The sequence below is a fragment of the Carassius auratus genome, chromosome 27 (assembly GCF_003368295.1).
Source record: "Carassius auratus strain Wakin chromosome 27, ASM336829v1, whole genome shotgun sequence".
NCBI lineage: Eukaryota > Metazoa > Chordata > Actinopteri > Cypriniformes > Cyprinidae > Carassius > Carassius auratus.
Genome location: NC_039269.1, coordinates 19927030 through 19950026, shown reverse-complemented (window position 1 = coordinate 19950026; position 22997 = coordinate 19927030). Strand labels below are relative to the sequence as shown.

At 39.7% G+C, this 22997-nt stretch overlaps 1 protein-coding gene across 1 annotated transcript; it reads right to left on the bottom strand.

The window, feature by feature from the left end:
* Positions 1-13062: 13062 nt before the first annotated feature.
* On the bottom strand, positions 13063-17795 carry LOC113045789 (uncharacterized). The gene is made up of 7 exons (XM_026206440.1): positions 17700-17795; positions 16679-16871; positions 16507-16575; positions 16223-16324; positions 14652-15057; positions 14396-14527; positions 13063-14205 (listed from the first exon to the last, which is right to left on the bottom strand). Exons 2-7 carry the CDS (start codon positions 16868-16870, stop codon positions 14039-14041), a joined length of 1068 nt encoding a protein of 355 aa, XP_026062225.1. The 5' UTR covers position 16871; positions 17700-17795; the 3' UTR covers positions 13063-14038.
* Between the last annotated feature and the right edge of the window lie 5202 nt (positions 17796-22997).

Sequence of the window (22997 nt, the reverse complement as noted above, 5' to 3'; positions counted from 1 at the left end):
TGAAGATACATTTTCTCATTTTAGATTTATAATTTACTGTTGTGTGTTTTTATAAACAGTACAATATCCATGATACTGTATATCTTATACAGTATATGCATTGCATTTTGCATTTTTTTTACACTGAAGAAAACCATAAAATGCAACACTTTTGTTAAAAACAGGTAGTATCTGGTGTAACCACCATTTGACTCAGGCAGTGCAACACATCTCCTTCGCATAGAGTTGATCAGGTTGTTGATTGTGGCCTGTGGAATGTTGGTCCACTCCTCTTCAATGGCTGTGCGAAGTTGCTGGATATTGGCAGGAACTGGAACACGCTGTCGTATACGCTGATCCAGAGCATCCCAAACATGCTCAATGGGTGACATGTCTGGTGAGTATGCTGGCCATGCAAAAAACTGTGATGCTTTCAGCATCCAGGAACTGTTTTCAGATCCTTGCAACATGGGGACATGCATTATCATGCTGCAACATGAGGTGATGGTCATGGATGAATTGGACAACAATGGGCCTTAGGATCTCGTCACGGTATCTCTGTGCATTCAAAATGCCATTGATAAAATGCACTTGTGTTCATTGTCTATAACATATACCTGCCCATACCATAAGCCCATGGTCCACTCGATCCACAAAATTGACATCAGCAAACTGCTCACCCACACAATGCCATACACGCTGTCTGCCATCTGCCCTGTACAATGAATGCTGGGTCCCATGAAGAGAACAAGTCAAGTCAGTTTTGACAATGAAGTGCAGTCAGGCCAGCCTAAGGCACACCTGTGCGATAATCATGCTTGCTTATCAGCATCTTGACATACCACACCTGTGAGGTGGATGGATTATCTTGGCAAAGGAGAAGTGCTCACTAACAAAGATTTAGACAGATTTGTGAGCAACATTTAAGAGAAATAGGCCTTTTGTGTACATAGAAAATGTCTTAGATCTTTGAGTTAAGCTCATGAAAAATGGGGGCAAAAGCATTGCATCTATAATTTTGTTCAGTGCATATTTCTATAATATTGTTTTTAATAATGACAATGCCTAATGAATAAAAACAATTACCTGCTACATGTTAAAGAACGGCATGCAGAGGCTGAATAAAACTTTTGGGTGTTTATTCCTGAGAAACATAGAAGCCAGGCTACTTGATAAATGAGTTCTGAAGGCATGCCAGACACCTCGATCGCCGGAAGACAGGCAAGCTTATATTGTTTGGCTGAGCAAATTAGTAGACTTCTTTAGAAGTCATTTGCAACTGCATTTAGAGTTAAAAAGTTGTTATTCACTGAAACTAAATGAACCTCAACCTAATGAGGTTTAAAGTATAGGGATGCTATTAATTAGAACCACATTTAACTTCCCATGAATACATTGATGTGTATAATATATCTTTACCAAAATAATTTAATAACTATAGGGATGTGATGATCGGATGATCACTCAAAATGTAACATTGCCAATATCAGTCAGTATTTGCATCAAATGTGCTATGAGATGTCGGAAGATGTTGTTTTCTTGAATGTATTTATGATGAGTTTGTTCCAGGTTTATCAGTTCTCTGGTCAGGTACAATATCAGACACAGAATGGCTTGTCCAAGCAAAGGATGCTGGAGTCCAGGGGTCCTTAAGTACTTGCTCCTTTCATCTCCTCCATTAATGTTGCTCATGTGTGGTGGGTGAGTCCCAGTGCATATGCCCACCACCTCCCCTCTGCCTCATTTACAGTGAAAGTCTTCCAGGGACAAAATGTAAATTAAAAATGCATTGGATGTTTCAGGTGACTTTTCAAGAACTCTGTACCCAGGGGGGAATCTATCTTGATTCCATTTCTGAAGATTTCATTCAAGCTTCTCATAAAATGAATTTAATTCAAAGGAAGGGCATGGCAAGGGCATGAGTCATTGTCCAGATAAGGGAATGCAGAACACAGTGTGTGATATATATGTGTGTGTGCATATATAATATCTTTCATAGAACAGTTTTCATGTGTACACATCACTGTAATATAATCTTGATCTATTTTAGTGATCAGTAGTTTAACTTCTTTGGAAAAATGGTATATTATTTGGGGGAATTTGCTATTGTGTACCACTGAAACCTATTGTACTTTTACTCAATTAAATTGAAGGAAAATACAAACTTTTAATAACTAAATTGCATTTAGATTTTAAAAAGTAAAAGTAACATTTTAGTCATATACTGTATATGTCAGTGGAGAGGTAAATAATGAGTGGGAAGTTTGTGTGGGAAGTTGTGGGTAGTTGTGGGAAGTCATGGCCTAATGGTTAGAGAGTCGGACTCGCAATTGAAAGTTTGTGAGTTCGAGTCTCGAGGCGGCAGGAATTGTAGGTGGGGGGAGTGCATGTACAGTTCTCTCTCCACCTTCAATGATGTGCATGTACAGTTCTCTCTTCACCTTCAACCATGACTTAGGTGCCCTTGAGCAAGGCATCGAACCCCCAACTGCTCCACGGGTGCCGCAGCATTAATGGCTGCCCACTGCTCCGGGTGGGTGTGTGTTCACTGCTCTGTGTGTGTGCACTTCGGATGGGTTAAATGCAGAGCACGAATTCTGAGTATGGGTCACCATACTTGGCTGAATGTCACGTAACTTTCAAAGATGAACATACACTTTAATTAATCCACACAGAAAGCAGGCAGGTAACACACTCACAACTCAACTTTAACATTGGATGAGGAAACACAGGACAGACTAAGAACTAAATACACAGGCAAAAGAGGATAATTAACAAGACACAGGTGAACTGAAAGACACAAATCAGACATGGGCAAAAATTAAGGAACATGAGGGAAGAAAAAAAAAACCCCACAAACAGTCCTACCCTGTGACAGTTCGCCCCCCTCCCGGAATGAGTGACTTTGTGCTGCAGACACAAAGGGAGGGATGGAGGGGGACTTAGGAGGAAGACAAATGAGAAGGGATTCCTCCATGGTGGACAGAAGGGCTGATGCAGAGGGGCTGACAGGAGACAGCGGCGGCCATGGTGAGGACTGCTGGAGAGGTGGTGGGAAAGGGAGGCTGGGCGGGTTGTTCAGGATGATGGCTGACACACACCACAAGGCCAATTCCAGCACTGTGATCACCAGAGACAGGTTGAACGACTTCCGTGGTCATTATAATACAGGCATATAGTTCACAACAAAGAAGTAATTCCAGGTAGACAAACAGTTCAAGACAGACAGACAAATACGACCTCCAGTTTCGTTTCAGGATAGACAGATGATTCCATCATGACCTCCGTGGTGATGATGGGACTGACAGATGATGGCGGGAGAAGATAAGGTATATCTGCATATAAATCCACATTGTCTTCAGAGTTCAGCGATAGCTCACCCTCAGCGGTGGTGCAGTGGGCTCCAAAGTAATATCCACCATTGCGTGAGTAGCAGCCTTGCACACTGGGACTGATGTTACGTGATGCTCTGGCTCCGGTGCTATCCTTAGTTCTGTCGCTGTCTCAGGTGATGGCTAATCGGTCGTGCCAGGCTCTGGCTCTCTGTCAGCGGTGGGCTCAAACTGCTCCACAAAGCGGGGTGATAGCTGGCTGAGCTCTGGGTCGAACACAACTAAAATAAAAACTGTCAAAAAATTAAAAACAAAAGGTGAACAAACATACCCATTCCTGTCAAGGGGGTGCAGTGTATAATGAGCACACAAAGAAGAAGTTAAACGTCTTTAATGAATCCACACAGATGGTATCCACAGAAGGAAGGCAGGTAACGAACACACAACTCAACTTTAACACTGGATGAGGGAATTCAGGACAGACTAGAACTAAATACACGGACAAACAAGGATAATTAACAAGACAGAGGTGAACTGAATGACACAATCAGACAGTGAAAACTAGGTCACGGAGCAGAGTAGTATCTATTAATTAGTCTTCTGATGATCTAAAAGAGCGTGTATATTATATGTTGGTACGTAGACAATATATTAGTGTTCTAAGAATCTTTAATAATTTTGCATCAACATGCAATTGAGTTCCATATGCAAATTATCAGATAGTGGATGAGTGGACGGCGCATTGTGGTATCCCAGAGAGGTTCAAAATCACTCCAATGGACCTTTTCCTGGACTGTGCTCTGCCGGTGGAATGACCTCCCAATCTCAAGTTGAATCTTTAGACATTTTTTGCCAGCACTTCACCAAGTAATACTAGCACTAGTATGTCCAACCTCCCACTTGTAATTTCAGCTTTTCTCATTACACAAGCACATCTTCTCAGACCTTAAAGGCCTCAGATCAGTGAACCACCTTCAGTCTGAGGTTCTTTTAGATTCTGAAGATGATGATGTGAACAAGAACACTTCTAAGGCCACCCTAAGTTCATGCCAGGCCCAATTCCTTGACTTTCCATTTACCAAAGATCCTAAGATCTCAGCTGACATCTCTCTTAGATCTTTTTCACTTTCCACTGGGAAGAAACTCCCAATCACCATCGAGTTAGAACATCTTTGGAATTAATCACTTTCCAAACCCAGGTGATTGTGACTCCTTCAGCATCGACCCTCCAAACCATCAAGACTTTCATCCGAGACTGCATCCTGACGCTTGTTCCAGGCCAAGGCAATGCAAGTATCGTCTCAGGTTATGCATGTAACCATGGTTCCTCGAAGGAATGAGACGCAGTGTCTGAGGGCGCTTTGGGAACACCCTTCAGCATGAACAGCTCATGCATAAACTGAGACGTTCCTCTTCAGGAACTCGAGCTGCTTCAGAGGAGGCTTTGGGAACGATTATACCCACACCACCAGCCTTTCAAATCTCTGCCTAGCATGGAAGAGCACAGCTAAAGCGAGAGAAGGTGCCAAGAGTATGAAAAAAAATTGGGAACATCCTGTCCAATAACCAAACGTCTGAAGAAGCGAGTTGGATACAGCTACCATCAGACCCAGCAGTCTGGAACAGCTTGACAGTGAGTGACCGGCCTTCTCTGACTGTCATGACTGCGTTAAGGGTTGACTCTTTCCTACCAGGAAACATATGTGCCTTCATCTTGGTTGAATCACTACGCCCAGATATGTGGTTCTTTTTACTGAAGAAAGCACACTTTTTTGGCATTAAGTATTAACCCCAGCTCTTTCATGTGATCGAGAACAACACCTCGATGCCGAACTGCCATCCGCTCTGAGCTAAAATCAACCAAATGTCGATGTGATTGAGTTGTAAAAGCATGGGGTGAGAGTACAAGGCCAGAGGAAGAACTGAATTTGTAGGCTTTTGCTCCCAAAGGCAAACCTCTGGAACCTTCTATAATGAGGAAAGATGGAGATGATTGCATCTTTTAGATCGATCATGACAAACCAGTCCTCGGACTTTGTCTGAGACGCAACCTGTTTGAGTGCAAGCATGCTGAAAAAATCATACTAAAATTCTATTTGTGGATTTCTAATCAGCTTTTAACTGTATCTCTCCAAGAACATTAATAGACACACTGGCAAAATAATTCTCATTAGATAATAGGATGCTTATATGGGTGACTGATTTTCTTAGTTGTAGAAGTCAGCAGGTTAAGTTAGGAGGATCTATCTCGGACAAAATGATTACTTCGATCTTATCACCTCAGGGATGTGTCTTATTTATTTTATACACAAACTCTTGTGCTAGTGCTTTTAAAAACAGATTCATTATTAAGTATGCAGATGATACTGCCATAGTGAGCTTTTTACATGATGGAGAGGAAGAGCATGGCCCTGTTCTGAATTTCTTTCTGAACCGGTGTAAGAAATCAAATCTCCTCTTAAATGCCTCCAAAACTAAAGAGATGGTTATTTATTTTAGAATGAAAGAAAAGGATACAACCCACTCTATACTAATTAATGGGGAACAAATACGTAAGTAGTAAGTAAGTAGTAACACATTATAAATATCTCGGTATAGTCTTGGATCATAAGTTTAAATGGGATGTATGGACTGACTTTTAAGTAAGAAGATACAACAAAGGTTGTATTTCTTTAACAAATTAATCTCTTTTAACATCCATAGCAGATTGCTTTTGATATTTTATGGGGCTTTTATAGAATGCACTATGACTTTCTGTGTGAGCTGCTGGTATGGAAATGCTTCAGAGGCTCAGAAGAAATAATTGAGGAATGTAATAACAATGAAAATGTTGGGAACTTAGTTACCAAGTATAGAGAGTATATATAAAGAAAGTGTGCTGAGTAAAGCTAATATCATTGTGAATGATAAGAGGCATCCACTTTCAGATGCATTTGAATTATTACCATCTGGCAGAAGATAATGTGTTCCTCGATGCACTAAAAACAGGTCCAAATAATCCTTCATCCCCCAAGCAATTGGATTTTTAAATTCTTCTTTTAGACATTTATGACCAAGACTATCCAGTGAGAATGACGGTGCACAGAACTACCTTAGACTAGAAGCCTTGGGCCTGGGAGTGCCTATCTGAATCTAGACACTGTGGAGTACGAGAAGTAACACTCCCAGCATGAGGGGCTGGAACACGGTAGGGTTGGGACTGCTCCTACCCAGCAGCCCTTGCTGACCGCCTCAACTTCCTCAAAGGAATAGAGGTAAATACAGGCTCTCACTCAAGAAATTTTTACCAATATTTCATTTTATTCCTCAGAATTAAAAGTAGTTAATGTAAACATGGTCTGGTATGGAAAAATTCACAACAAAAAACGAAATTAGATCATATACGCATTGCCTCGGCAGCGTGCACTTATCATACTTGAGATATGTGTGAAACTGAGGCCTGAGCCAGAGTTAAGGGAAGAGAACCATTAACTAAAGAATCATTATACCTGTACATATCTAAAAATTAGAGGTGCCATATGTTTGGTAAACCTTTTGTAGAAATCAATCAGAAAGCCTGGACATGCATAAGCTGAAGTCCTTTGAAAATCTTGTCTAACTCTAGAGGCTTATCAAGATCCTCTGCTACAGCTGCATCAATGTGAGGAATATCTACAGTAGACTGTCTAAGAAACAAAGCATTTTATTAAACATTATTATAGAATAACTTGGGTCAGATTTACTAACAGCTTGTGCCAGCGGAAACCGTCTTTTGGCATAAAAACAGTACTGTCAGAATTTACTAAAGCTAAGAATTAGTGCTGAAAAAGTGTGGACAGTTTTTTTTTGCGCCTAGCTGTATTGAATATGCATCTGTTGGAGTTTCCCTTTCAGATGCAAAATTAATGGGAGGAGAGTATTAAAATGAATCACACTACATTATTTACTAACATTTGGGCTCGTCAGATTACTGGTATTTGCACCATTATTTAGCACCCCAAAAGCACGTCTTAAAGCAGGCGGTAATTTGCACTGCTGTTGCGCTGGTCATTATGGAAATTATCTGGCTGCATCTTTGTTCTTTAATGTGTGCATTGTCAGTAAATCACACACAGAATTTTCCCCTCCCACTGCCACTTTTATGGTATTGCATTTTAACGCTAATTTGCACTGTTTAGTAAATCTGGTCCCTTGACTCAAGTTGACTCAATGTGTTATAGACTAAACACATTGTCAGATAAATCCTGCGCACGATTTAGCAACTCAAGGGAACGAATTAGTAAATCGTGCCCACAATTTATAAATCGAGTAAACAAAATAGTAAATCGAGGGAACGCAATAGTAATCATGTGCACGTTTAGTACATTGAGGGAATTAATTAGTAAATCATGCACACGATTTAGTCTAATATTGTTTCCTGCATGTCATGTGCGGGGCTCTGTAGCTACTGAATGTATTGTAGTATAATTGCATATGTCAGGTTTCCAAAAATGTAATCTAATAAAGTCAAGATATTGAGAAAATTATCAAGAGAAGATTAAACAGGTTGCTTTGCAAATAAAAAAAGAGGTAAATTGTCTTCTAATTTAATCAGTTTCAAAAGCTTAATGTTTATGTTTGTTTATATTTGACCGACATATTTGATGCCAAATTGGCTTACAGTTCATTCAAGCTGGACATTTTATCTGATTGTGCATTCCTTTGGTGTTCTTCCCATGACCTTGGAGTTCTTAGTGCCATGCTCTAGTTGTGCTGCTGGAATTCATTCTTCCTTTAAAGTTTGGTAGAATTAAAAGGAAACTTTGCTACTTTACGTATTAGATTTTGAGTAAATGGATTACATGGAAAACGAATTACAAAAGATGAAGAGCTGGTTTGATGCAAATAAACTAACACTGAACTTAAGTAAAATTAAATGTATATTTTTTGGTAATCGTAAACATCTTTAAACAAAAAGCTTACAATAAATGATATTGAAATAGAAAGAGTAAAATAACTTTTGGGAGTAATAATCAATGAAGAATTATGCTGGAAGCCACATATGCATTATATCAAGGCTAAAATATCCAAATCAATTGCTATATTGTATAAAATCAATTACCTATTAAATCAACAAACATTCTACATGTTGTATTGTTCCTTCATACTTCCTTACATTACTTACTGTTTGGAGGTATGGGGAAACACTTACAAAACCAATACTGAACCAATATTTATCCTTCAAAAGAGAGCCTTAAGAATTGTAAATAAAACCACATATAGAGCACCAACTACTCCAGTGTTTATTAAATTAAATGCACTAAAATTCAGATTTTGTTGACCTCAAAACTGCAATAATTATGTATAAAATAAATAATCAACAGCTATCAAAAAGTATTCAAGGGTTGTTTCAAATGAGAGAGAGCAAACATCTCTTAAGAGGAACATTTGTATTTAAAATCTATAATTAAATTCGAAATTTCACTGCATCACAACCAAAGGAGTTATTGTATGGAACAGCTGCAGTGAAGAGATGAAATCATGTACAACGAGTAATTTTAAAAGACTATTTAAAATGAATATATTAAATGAATATGAAAAGGACTCAAGGTGATAGTATTGTATACAGGTTCATTGGTCTACATGTTAAGTCTATATGGAGGAGTTATTATTTGATTTGCTATAGATAGATGGAAATGAAGAAGATAGATGGAAAAGAAAGAAGAAAAAATGGGAATTTGTGTTTATGCATGTATTTATGCATCTGTATCTATGTGAATGCATGGGTTTATGTGAACAGAAGGTAGGTAGATATACGGTGTGTGTAAAGATGTATGTACTGTATAAAAGAAGGATCAAATTGTTTTGTATTTAACTTAAGGATAAAAATAGAGAAATGGGATAGGACCTGAAAAGTTTGTTATGAACTTCTTCCAACCCCTTTTTGAACATGGGAATTTCTAATTTGAATTACTTACAATAAAGATTGTGCTGAGAAGTACATGACTTAATTTGGCTGTTATTTTAATTAAAATTGTATATATGTATGCACACACACACACACACACACACACACATACCTACTTAACCACAATGTGAGGACGTATGACTGGAAACCCTACCTTTAGGGACACCCCCTTCTGAAGGGTCTAGAGACTAAAGAAAGATATGACTGCACTTCTGGAGAAGCTGTCATCACAAATATCACTTGATTTGATCAATAAAAGCCTTCCTTAAAGACCTGACATTTTACCATCACTTTAGGGACATTATTTTATATGTCGCTTTTGGGGACATTAAACACAAACTCTGATCAAGTCATACTTTGAGGACCATGGTGATACACAAACTCTGGTTAAGGTATACTTTCAGGACATTGTTGAGATGGTATATATTATTTATCCTAAGAAGACAGAAGTAGAATATTACAATTCAAAGTTCCAATACTGGACAGTGAAATCAAGCTAGTGCAAAGATACAGGTGTGAGAGAGTAAACTGGGTTTCTTCTTTTCAGCAAGATCACTGTAAATGGGTAGCCTTCATGTTTTGTCTGATTTGTAGCTTGAGATCAAGTGCCTTTGGCTGCTCAGTTGGGGAATGACAATTAACATTCAGAAATGTTATTGACTTGACTGATTGACTATCAGAAGCAAAAGATGAACAGAATTGAGCTGAATAATAACACTATTGTCTTTAATTTCAACTGCAAAACAGCTCTACATAAGTCATTTCATAATTGTTGACATTTGCAAGTTATTTTATTTGTGTGAAGCTCCTTTGAAACCATCTGTATTGTATCATGCGCTATAGAAATAAAACTGACTTCACTTCATGGCAGAGAACCTTTCACTGACCGAATCTGCATCCCTCTAGTTAATTTAGCATCGACTGTAAACTAATCATTATCACAAAAACATCTTAAAGAGTTTTCCTCACCAGAGTTATCTTTGGCTACACACTGGGGTTTTAAGACATTAGGCATGTTCCTCTGTAAAGTGTAGTAATTGTCAAAAAAACTCTATACAAATAAAAATAGTGATACACACACTCCGATTAAATGACCCTTTGGGGACTCTAGTGACACACACACACTCCGATTAAATGACTCTTTGGGGACTCTAGCGACACACACACACTCCGATTAAATGACCCTTTGGGGACTCTAGCGACACACACACACTCCGATTAAATGACTCTTTGGGGACTCGAGTGACACACACACTCCGATTAAATGACTCTTTGGGGACTCTGATTAAATGACTCTTTAATATTAACAGTCTTGGACACATTGTGTTGAAAGTGCACATTGCAGTTAATGACAGAACTTCAAAAAAAATTTTTTAAAGAACAACAATGAAAAATCAATTAACTTGAGGTGGGAATGATTCTCACTGCCCAACTATCCTCTGTACTTCCTCCATCCACCCTTCTTCAAAATCTCTCTACTTCCTCCTTTACATTCTCTCCTCCCTCTTTAACTCTACTCCTCCCTCTTCACTCCTCCCTCTCTTTATCCTCTTTAACTCTACTCCTCACTCTTTTTACCCGCTTTACTCCTCCCTCTCTTTATCCTTTTTACATTTACTGCCTCTATTCATCCCTTATATTAGCTGTGCTGGACATGGGCTGTGGCTGGATGTAACCGATTGGTGAGAGTTGCCGTGTGCAGACGAGAGAAGCTGAAAACTGAGATGTGATGTCAGACACTTTCTGCTTCCTGTAGTGATGCTCAGGCTAAGTTTGCATACTTTACTACAGCTGAAGTGGAATAAACGCATTATTTTCCAAATACAGATAATTCAGAGACATTTTCATTCAATACATGCACTAATGTTTGTACAAGAATAAAGTTCAAAATAAGCCTAAATACCAGTGAAGTGGGGTCTATCGCAACTACATGAAAAGAGCTTTTACTGTTATAAAGAACAGATGTGATCCTTAGTGGAGCTGAAGGTGTGAGAAGAAAAATGAAACACACGTGATCATTGTCAAGCAGTGTACTCTGCCAATCGTGGATTAGCTGTGTCATCATCAGAGCTCGTGAGTCGCTCTAGAGAATCTGCTCTATCGGAGTATCCTCCTGCTCTCCAATCACTCTAGTTGTACTCTGTTGCCTTATGGCACAGTCACGGGCGTCGCTGTCTGAAGTCGGACACAAGTTCTAACCGTCAAGAACTGCTCAGAACTGATCGTTCTGTGCAGCGCTGCATGAAGTCCAACAAGCCTAATGCTCTCCTCCCCTCCCTCTTTACGTCCCCTTTACATTCTCTCCTCCCTCTTTACATTCTCTCCTCCCTCTTTACGTCCCCTTTACATTCTCTCCTCCCTCTTTACGTCCCCCTTACATTCTCTCCTCCCTCTTTACATTCTCTCCTCCCTCTTTACGTCCCCTTTACATTCTCTCCTCCCTCTTTACGTCCCCCTTACATTCTCTCCTCCCTCTTTACATTCTCTCCTCCCTCTTTACATTCTCTCCTCCCTCTTTACGTCCCCTTTACATTCTCTCCTCCCTCTTTACGTCCCCCTTACATTCTCTCCTCCCTCTTTACATTCTCTCCTCCCTCTTTACGTCCCCTTTACATTCTCTCCTCCCTCTTTACGTCCCAGTTACATTCTCTCCTCCCTCTTTACATTCTCTCCTCCCTCTTTACATTCTCTCCTCCCTCTTTACATTCTCTCCTCCCTCTTTACGTCCCCTTTTCATTCTCTCCTCCCTCTTTACATTCTCTCCTCCCTCTTTACGTCCCCTTTACATTCTATCCTCCCTCTTTACATTCTCTCCTCCCTCTTTACATTCTCTCCTCCCTCTTTACATTCTCTCCTCCCTCTTTACATTCTCTCCTCCCTCTTTACGTCCCTGTTACATTCTCTCCTCCCTCTTTACATTCTCTCCTCCCTCTTTGCGTCCCCTTTACATTCTCTCCTCCCTCTTTACATTCTCTCCTCCCTCTTTACGTCCCCTTTACATTCTCTCCTCCCTCTTTACGTCCCCTTTACATTCTCTCCTCCCTCTTTACATTATCTCCTCCCTCTTTACGTCCCCTTTACATTCTCTCCTCCCTCTTTACGTCCCCGTTACATTCTCTCCTCCCTCTTTACATTCTCTCCTCCCTCTTTACGTCCCCGTTACATTCTCTCCTCCCTCTTTACGTCCCCTTTACATTCTCTCCTCCCTCTTTACGTCCCCTTTACATTCTCTCCTCCCTCTTTATGTCCCCTTTACATTCTCTCCTCCCTCTTTACGTCCCCTTTACATTCTCTCCTTCCTCTTTACATTCTCTCTTCCCTCTTTACGTCCCCTTTACATTCTCTCCTCCCTCTTTACATTCTCTCCTCCCTCTTTACGTCCCAGTTACATTCTCTCCTCCCTCTTTACGTCCCCTTTACATTCTCTCCTCCCTCTTTACGTCCCAGTTACATTCTCTCCTCCCTCTTTACGTCCCCTTTACATTCTCTCCTCCCTCTTTACGTCCCCTTTACATTCTCTCCTCCCTCTTTACGTCCCCTTTACATTCTCTCCTCCCTCTTTACGTCCCCTTTACATTCTCTCCTCCCTCTTTACGTCCCAGTTACATTCTCTCCTCCCTCTTTACGTCCCCTTTACATTCTCTCCTCCCTCTTTACGTCCCCTTTACATTCTCTCCTCCCTCTTTACGTCCCCTTTACATTCTCTCCTCCCTCTTTACGTCCCCTTTACATTCTCTCCTCCCTCTTTACGTCCCCTTTACATTCTCTCCTCCCTCTTTACGTCCCCTTTACATTCTCTCCTCCCTCTTTACGTCCCCTTTACATTCTCTCCTCCCTCTTTACGTCCCCTTTACATTCTCTCCTCCCTCTTTACGTCCCCTTTACATTCTCTCCTCCCTCTTTACGTCCCCTTTACATGCTCTTCTACTTTACGTCCTTTAACGTCCCCCTTTACATTCTCTCTTCCCGCTTTACGTTTGTATTTAGGCTTATGTTGAACTTTATTCTTGTACAAACAGACACTGTATCAAGCAGTGCATGTATTGAATGAAAATGTCTCCGAAATATCTGTGTATTTGGAAAATAATGCATTTTTTCTACTTCAGCTGTGGTAAAGTATGCAAACAGCACGAGCGTCTCTTAATTTTAATGTCTACACCTTTATCTTAATTTCTTTTAATTTAGCTCCATTTCTTACGAAAAGAGCATAATGTGCAAAGTGTTGAAGTGTTTGTGCCTCCCTACAAACCACCCTTTCTTTTAGGAGTCGTGATCCTGTTCCGCACATAATTTTTCACACCAGTCCATGTTCGCTGCTTCAAAGCTTCTGGCTCTGCATCACTACGGGAAGCAGAAAGTGTCTGACATCACATCTCAGTTTTCAGCTTCTCTCGTCTGCACACATTAACTCTCACCAATCAGTTACATCCAGCCACAGCCCATGTCCAGCACAGCTATTCACTCTTCCCTTTTTTATCATCTTTACATTCTCCCCTCCCTCTATGACAGAAATATCAAAAAGTTTAACATGACATTTCATCCAACTATATTGTAACTGAACAAAGAAAATTGACTCTTACTATCCTCTACTTCTTCATTAGCCTTCTTATACTCTAACTTTTCACTTTATATTCTGTATCATTCCATCCACAAAATATTTCTACACCTTTATCCTCATTTCTTTTAATTTAGCTCCATTTCCTACAAAAAGAGCATAATGTGCAAAGTGTTGAAGTGTTTGTCCCTCCCTACAAACCACCCTTTCTTTTAAGAGTCGTGATCCTGTTCCGCACATAATTTTTCACACCAGTCCATGTTCGCTGCGTAAAGCTTCTGACTCTGCGTGAATGCATCTTTCACAGTCTTGCTTACCAGGAACTTTGCATGTCTTGATGAAACTCATCATGTGTCTCTCTACTGCTTTTACCTCACTGTCCTCCCATTTCTTTTTTGGAGCATTTGAAGAACCTATGAAATAATTAAAAAGTAAATTCTCATTACACATTCTCATTACAACTAAATCGGTGAGTAAAGAGCAAATCAAGACTGTGTTCCCAATGCATAATTTTTTTTTTGAATTTGTCTGGATATTGCTGCATGGAGCCAATTCATGTTTATTTGATTATTGTTGTTTGTGCAATGTAGAGATTTTTCTTACCTTGATCCTCCTGTGAAACAGCTTGTTCAGATTGAACAGGTTGATCAGTCTGTACTGGTGCTGGTGTCTGAGATAGGTCACTGGAATCCACCTCATCACTTGACATGGAATCACCTTGGGCCTCAAGTTGCTCTTAATAATTAATTAACGAAAAATGAACACTTTATTGCTTATACCTAGTATCTGTGAAATGAATATATACATTGTTTTGCAAATATGTACAGCACAGATACACACAGAGCATGTATACTCATACCATTTGGGTCGATTTCAATGTCATCAAGTTTCTTTCCTTTGTAGTCAGACAGTGTTCCTTTCTCCATGGCCATTAGGACTTTACTCATTTTTGCCAGCTCCAGTGTTCCCTCTGGTAACCGATAAAACTGTCTGTGGATTCGGATATCGTGACCAAGGAAATCAGCCAATTGGTCTGCTTCATTCTCATTAAGGTTAAGAATTTTAGACATGGTTGCTATGTGTTTCCTAAGCCTAGTTGATGACAGTGCTTCAGGGTTCTTTATGCCACATTCGCAAGCAGCTTTGTTGATACACTCTCCTCCTCTGTAGGCAGGCGAGGATGATGAGGGCTGCACAGGCGAGGTTGAAGGTGACGTGGGTGACTTGGACTTTGGAGTGGCTACAGAAAAAAAGAGACTGGCCGCCTGGCCCACACGAAAACAAGGATAAATATCTGAAGGGCCTTAAATGTAGTCACACAATGCTGATGTTGTTAACATTAACAATTTGAGAACAAAGTATAGTTTGCACGGTTTGATGTGATATGATAATTGATAAGCGATTGTTAGATTTAAAGGTGGGGTATGTAATTCTCTTTTTTGTCCATTTTTTCAAAATCACTTGAAATCCTATTCCTAACCCACTTACAGCCACTGAGTTAGAAGCACTGAAATGAAAAGTAAGCAATTTAAATCATCTGTGGAACAGGCAGGACTCGAAAAACTCCAGCCAATCATTTCCAAAACTACCTAGAATCATTAGACAGTAACTGCATCAATCAAACGGTCGTACCATACCCCTCCCCATCATGTCCATGTTCTTCGAATGGGTGGAGTCAAAGGAAAGAAGGTAAGACCATAGGAGTTGTGTATTTTCAAAATCTCCCGGCCGTTTTGCAAATCACATACCCCACCTTTCATCAGCGCGATTTACTGCAAAGCTTTTTTTCCCCTTAGTTGGTCAGAACAAAAGTGGATGTTACTTGTTCCAGTGTCATTTTCCGGTGAACATTCTTCTGTTGGTCATGACTCATACTTCCAAAAAGTATAATCTGTCATTGCAAATGACAGTATCCACACCGACGCGATGTGATTGACAGCAGCACGTTCTCCTCAAAACATTGGATTCATTCGCGCTGTGCCGTGTTAAAGCACAACCCATGTAAAGTTGATAGTTCCACGAATGACTGCAATTGCAGATTTCGAACAGAAATGGTGACAAAGACGAAAAACTAGGACTGCAGCGTTAAATAATTTCTTGTTTGTTTTTTTTATTGTGAGTAGATAAATACATTTCAAATGACACGGGTGCTTGATGAAGTCGATATGCACCTACAAATCAACTTAAACCAAACCATTCTATGGTTTGCCAGCAATAAAGATATTTTCTATTTGAACACCTGAGCACCAGCTAATAGTGGTTGACTGTGCTGCATGTTCATTATTTTGGGGGCGGAGCAATGAAGGGAGGGGTGTGTTTGTTTGGGTGTCGATTTCAAATATTAAGTGTTTCTCAGAAATCACTTATTGCATTTTTAACTAGCTGGCAGTAAACATCAGTAGATAGTTGCTGCATGTTTAAGATGGTTACCGTTTTATTCCTTGATGTTCTTGCTTTGCCTGACTGCTTATGAGGACCATTGCTGTTTACCTTGTCCAGTTCAGGAGAGGAAACAGAAGCTACACAATGGGGCTAGATGTCAGAAAAGAAACCAGTGAATATCAAAATATCAGAATATTTGTAAAGGACAAAAAAACTTGTTAATGTTCATTCCTCTAGCTGTCCTATACTTTATATATCATTCCACACACAACTCTATGCTGAGAGAGTCAATAATATAGAATAATGATACAGATGTTTTAAAGTGGACTTACGGATTTATGCAGGCGCAAACTGCTGGCTCTCGTTTTATCAGTGGATTCTGCTGATGCTTTATTCAAAGTCTTGAGAAATATGAGACCACAATCACATGGTAACTAATCAGAATTAGAGTAAAAAATTATCATGAATTACTGATCAATCTCTTTAGCATTTTATTGATAGTACCTTGACTCGCCATGGCCAATCTGAGTCTCCATAATTGTAAGTGATTTCCTCTCCTGGTAGAATGTCTCGTACAGCAAACAGACACAGGTGAGGTTTTCTGCTCACTTCAACGGTTCTCATTTTGCAAGTAGGATTTCTGGTCTCATCGTTTGCAAGTCTTCCCAAAGACGAGTCTTCTTTAGATGCATCCATGCTATAAAAACATAAAATGAACACTCAATACTTATAATCTTAGTATATATGCTAGACATGTACAGTTATTTTTACAAGTGGTTCTGAACCCCAGTCCTGGGAACCCACCGCTCTGCATATGCTGTATGTCTCGTGTTTTAATCCACCTGATTGAGATGAGGAGTTCATCATCAGAACATGACTCTATGAACTCATCTGAGTGCATCAGGTGAAGGAGACATACAGAATCTGCAGAGGAGGGTCTCAGAACCACTGATCTATATGATAGTGTACTGCAATGTATGGTAATGTACAGCTCTCAGATAAAAGCATCTAAAAGTTACCATCTTGTTCTCTTTAGGGATTACAGGGGGAATTTTTTTTGATGACTCAAAGAAACTACACTCCGTACTCTATGTCAGTTCATGGTGAATTTGAAGTATTAGGGTGTGTTCACATCTGGCATGTTTTTTTAGACTGTTAATGTGGTTCATCTGAATAAATGTGAAAGCTGCTATTTGAAACCTGGTGCGACCAAACAAGCGGACCGAGACGCTGAAAAGAAGGGTCTCAGTTGGCTTCCAAATGAACTCTGGTGCAGTTCAAATGAAATATGAACATAACATGGACCAGAGACATGTAAATAACCCAAAAACAGGAATATGTGACCCTAAAAAGGACAGACTGGTCAATCATAACTTAGGTTCAACGATAGAAATGCCAATCTGAACACTAAGCGTATCCGGACCAAAAGAAACGAGCGAACAGAACTACAGGCATGAACTAAGTATCTTACAGTTCCAGATATTTTAGCATACCTACTACATCAATCCAACAGTTCTGTACTCACCACCAATATTTGCCATGCCACTGAAAATCAAACAGGAACGTGTTCTCAGCTTCAGTGTAGTGTCCAGTTCGGTCCAGACTCTCCTGTGAACTCAAAGTTCACCTCTGTATTCAAGAACAAAATCACCTCTGAAAAAAGCTCCAGTGGTGAAAACTCCACGCCCTGAAGAGGAGAAATACATTAGCTTCAGTTTCTTTAATGTCAAATATTATTTTGATTCTTACTAAAAGTTCTCTACCATATGATGTACATTATATGACGTAGAAGGGAAATTACTGAAGGAAAATAGTCAGCCAGGCTAATCTCAAAGCATGCTTTGCTTTTCATACTTTTAAGTCTTAAAATTATACAGTTAAAATTACATACATTTTCTTACACAAACAATATGATCATGGCTATATATTGTTTAGAACAGAGTGCCGCAGTGATGACGTATTTTTACAGGCCAACCCGGTAGTTCACCTCACCTAGTTCCCTCCACAAAAACCTTATAGGATTTTAGAACCCTATAGAAAATCCATATCCTTGTGTAATATATATAATGTTTCTACATTCTTGTAATGTATGTTTGACTGATTGTGTGCCTTTATAAGTAAATCAGGTTAATGACGTCAAAAGCAAACCATTGTGTATTTTCATATGTCATGTCACTTGTGGTGTTAAATAAAGCCCAAGAGTATTCCAGAATATCAGTGGGAATCTTACAGACTCATATTCTCCTCTCATCCAGTATCGGATGCAGGATTTTGACTGTACCACCTCTGCATGAGATGAGAACACATTTTAAGAGTTTCTTGGGTAGAGAAAACGCTTGCTCTCTCTGTATGTGCTTAAATCCACAATAAGGACACTTTCCTGTCACACATCACACATGCTCACTTCAATAAGCCACAGAACACAGGTTAAAGGGATAGTTTACCCAAAAATGAAATTTCTTTCAGTAATTACTCACCCTCATGTTGTTCCAAACCCGTAAAACCTTCGTTCATCTTCTAAACACAAATTAAGATATTTTTGATGAAATCTGAGAGCTGGATCACTCCTCCATAGACTTCCAAGGGACTGAAACTTGTTGGCCCAGAAAAGTTATAAAGAGATCGTTAATATAGTCCAAGTGACTACAGTGGCTCAGTCTTAAGTTTATCAAGCGACGAGAATACTTTTTGTGCGCAAAAAATAAATAAAAATAACGACTTTATTCCACTATTCATTTCCTTCTCTCTAGGCCTCGAGTGAGTTCACGTAGTAAAACTGTGCAGTGCGTCTGTGTTGCACGTCACACGCATCACACACATGACCAGCGTCGGCCAATAGTGAGCCTACGTGGTGACGTGTAACACAGACCCACTGCGCAGTTTTACTACGTGAAAAAACTCGTGGCCCAAAGAGAAGGAAATGAATAGTGGAATAAAGTCATTATTTTTGTTGTTTTTTGCGCACAAAAAGTATTCTCGTCGCTTGATATACTTAAGACTGAGCCACTGTAGTCACTTGGACTATATTAACGATCTCTTTAATAACTTTTCTGGGCCAACAAGTTTCAGTCCCTTGGAAGCCTATGGAGGAGTGATCCAGCTCTCAGATTTCATCAAAAATATCTTAATTTGTGTTCCGAAGATGAACGAAGGTTTTACGAGTTTGGAACAACATAGACAAAATCTAGCTGTGTCGATTGGTTTATGCTTATGCCGTTTATGATTACCTTAGTCTGCGTTTACATGACCACCAGAACTGTTGGCTTATTATGCATAATTGGGTTATGTATGTGCAAATAAACATTGACTTTGGGTTGATGGAACCAGAAGTGCAAAAATGCAACTGCTTTGTTTTACTGTACGACGTACACACCTCCGCCGACTTGAGCTTCCAAAGTTACCGGAAGTCATTCATTTTCAATGGAAGCTGGCTTCTCTCAGCTGCAAGGAGCGTCAAATTCCTTGGCATGGCGTTTTGAGCGACTAGAGCGTCAATCTGAAAGTTGAAGTAGCTCAACTTTATGGTAATGAGCTATGTTCAGTGGCAAGCAGCAGCAAAACGCCAGCAAGCAATCGGAATATAGACGTCCTTCGCGCTGGCTGATTCCGGAGAAACATACGATGTAAACTTTCGTTCCTACCAAAACATTAGTTCTATCAACACGCTATCAAACTGTGTCCAGCCTGAAGTTCCGCTGGACGTACCTCTCGTCATCGAGCCGCAGCTGCTGCACCAGCCGGTGATACTCTCCGAATTGATAACGGCCCTGGAGGGTGTCATGAACCCAAAATCTCCGAGTCCGATGTCTTCTCAAGCAGCACCAAACACAGCAACTTCACGATTATCCGACAGTGATACACATTTGAGAATGAGCTTCAACTTATTTGAAATATTTACGAGCGCTCGTTTTAAGCGGGAATGCAATTAATTTGCTCACGGTAACACCAATTTGACCAATTACATTAAAGTAAATATAATATTAATATAACAATAATAGCTAATTATTCTTTTCTTCCCAAACAAATGTGACCAAAACGGTTATAATAATTCTGTCATTATAAATGGTTTCTTCAGTGTATTGCTTGTTTTTTCTGTTTATTACATTTTATGTTGTGACACTTCTCTTCTCCATGCTATGTCAGAGCGGCCAAAGCGTCAACAAGCTTCCCCGTACTTTTTGACAAGCGTCCTTGACAGGGCGGCCAGAGCTTCTTTGCAGCTCAAGTCGGCGGCTGTGTGTACGTACAGTTAGGGCTCATGCCAGCAGAACTCTATTCAGGAATCTGGACTGCACAATAAAAAATATATATATTTATAAAGTACTGTTTAACTTGTGGCCTAACAACCATATGACTTGCCTTACATTAAATTTTCAGTTTTGTAGATTAACATTATTACTAGGGCTGGGCGATAAAATGATAATGATAATTATCACGATATAATTTCTCGATAAAACGATATCCAGAGTTCATAAATGTTCGATAATGTTTAATGCGCCAAAAGCGGAACCGAACTCATTTGACCCGCGCGCCACACGGACCGTTTATCCGCTCAGCTCAAAGTCCAAACGGCAGCGCAGCATGACTCGCGAGCTCACTAGAGCAGATGAGTTTTACTCTGATCGGTCTCTGTCATCAGATCCAGTGAGAAGCGCTTGACTTCAGCCAAGACACACGTTTCAGTGATTTAAACCAGTTTAAAGGCGATTAAACCGCGCTGACAAACAGGAGAAACACTGTGGTCAGTCAGAAGGCTTCTTTGTCTACAAATTCCCCACCATTTACTACGGATTTACTGTAACGTTAGCCTAATAATATTAACTGCACCATGAAATGTGGGATATACAGTATTGTTCAAAATAATAGCAGTACAATGTGACTAACCAGAATAATCAAGGTTTTCGTATATTTTTTATTGCTACGTGGCAACAAGTTACCAGTAGGTTCAGTAGATTGTCAGAAAACAAACAAGACCCCAGCATTCATGATATGCCCGCTCTTAAGGCTGTGCAATTGGGCAATTAGTTGAACATTAGTTGAAGGGGGTGTGTTCAAAAAAATAGCAGTGTGGCATTCAATCACTGAGGTCATCAATTTTGTGAAGAAACAGGTGTGAATCAGGTGGCCCCTATTTAAGGATGAAGCCAACACTTGTTGAACATGCATTTGAAAGCTGAGGAAAATGGGTCGTTCAGACATTGTTCAGTAAGAACAGCGTCCTTCTGATTAAAAAGTTGATTAGAGAGGGGAAAACCTATAAAGAGGTGCAAAAAATGATAGGCTGTTCAGCTAAAAATGATCTCCAATGCTTAAAATGGAGAGCAAAACCAGAGAGACGTGGAAGAAAACGGAAGACAACCATCAAAAATGGATAGAAGAATAACCAGAATGGCAAAGGCTCAGCCAATGATCCCTCCAGGATGATCAAAGACAGTCTGGAGTTACCTGTAAGTACTGTGACAGTTAGAAGACGTCTGTGTGAAGCTAAATCTATTTTCAAGGATCCCCGCAAAGTCCCTCTGTTAAAAAAAAGGCATGTGCAGAAGAGGTTACAATTTGCCAAAGAACACATCAACTGGCCTAAAGAGAATGGAGGAACATTTTGTGGACTGATGAGAGTAAAATTGTTCTTTTTGGGTCCAAGGGCCACAGGCAGTTTGACGACCCCCAAACTCTGAATTCAAGCCACAGTACACAGTGAAGACAGTGAAGCATGGAGGTGCAAGCATCATGATATGGGCATGTTTCTCCTACTATGGTGTTGGGCCTATTTATCGCATACCAGGGATCATGGATCAGTTTGCATATGTTAAAATACTTGAAGAGGTCATGTTGCCCTATGCTGAAGAGGACATGCCCTTGAAATGGTTGTTTCAACAAGACAATGACCCAAAACACACTAGTAAACGGGCAAAGTCTTGGTTCCAAACCAACAAAATTAATGTTATGGAGTGGCCAGCCCAATCTCCAGACCTTAATCCAATTGAGAACTTGTGGGGTGATATCAAAAATGCTGTTTCTGAAGCAAAACCAAGAAATGTGAATGAATTGTGGAATGTTGTTAAAGAATCATGGAGTGGAATAACAGCTGAGAGGTGCCACAAGTTGGTTGACTCCATGCCACACAGATGTCAAGCAGTTTTAAAAAACTGTGGTCATACAACTAAATATTAGTTTAGTGATTCACAGGATTGCTAAATCCCAGAAAAAAAAAATGTTTGTACAAAATAGTTTTGAGTTTGTACAGTCAAAGGTAGACACTGCTATTTTTTTGAACACACCCCTTTCAACTAATTGCCCAATTGCACAGCCTTAAGAGCGTGCATATCATGAATGCTGGGTCTTGTTTGTTTTCTGACAATCTACTGAACCTACTGGTAACTTGTTTGCCACGTAGCAATAAAAAATATACTAAAAACCTTGATTATTCTGGTTAGTCACATTGTACTGCTATTATTTTGAACAATACTGTACATATTGGATTGTTTTATATTATTACAGTTGTTTTCAGTCGCAAACAAGCATTTGTCCAAGCAGTTGTCATATTTCAAAACTCTAAACACAATTAGCACAGCATCTGTCTATTGTGGCCATACCATTCACACATTTCATGTCGTTTTCACACAATATGGAGTCATTGAACACATTTCCACAATGCTTACATTTTCTGAACAGACAAGCTATACCTCCCAACAAAATTATGGATCGTTTTTGTAGTATTTACAAATGTTAACACACAACATCCCACAATAGCAAAAACAATGTTCCAAACCTTAGATACAGTATCAAAAAAATCTGCTTCTGCAATGATATCAGTTCAAAA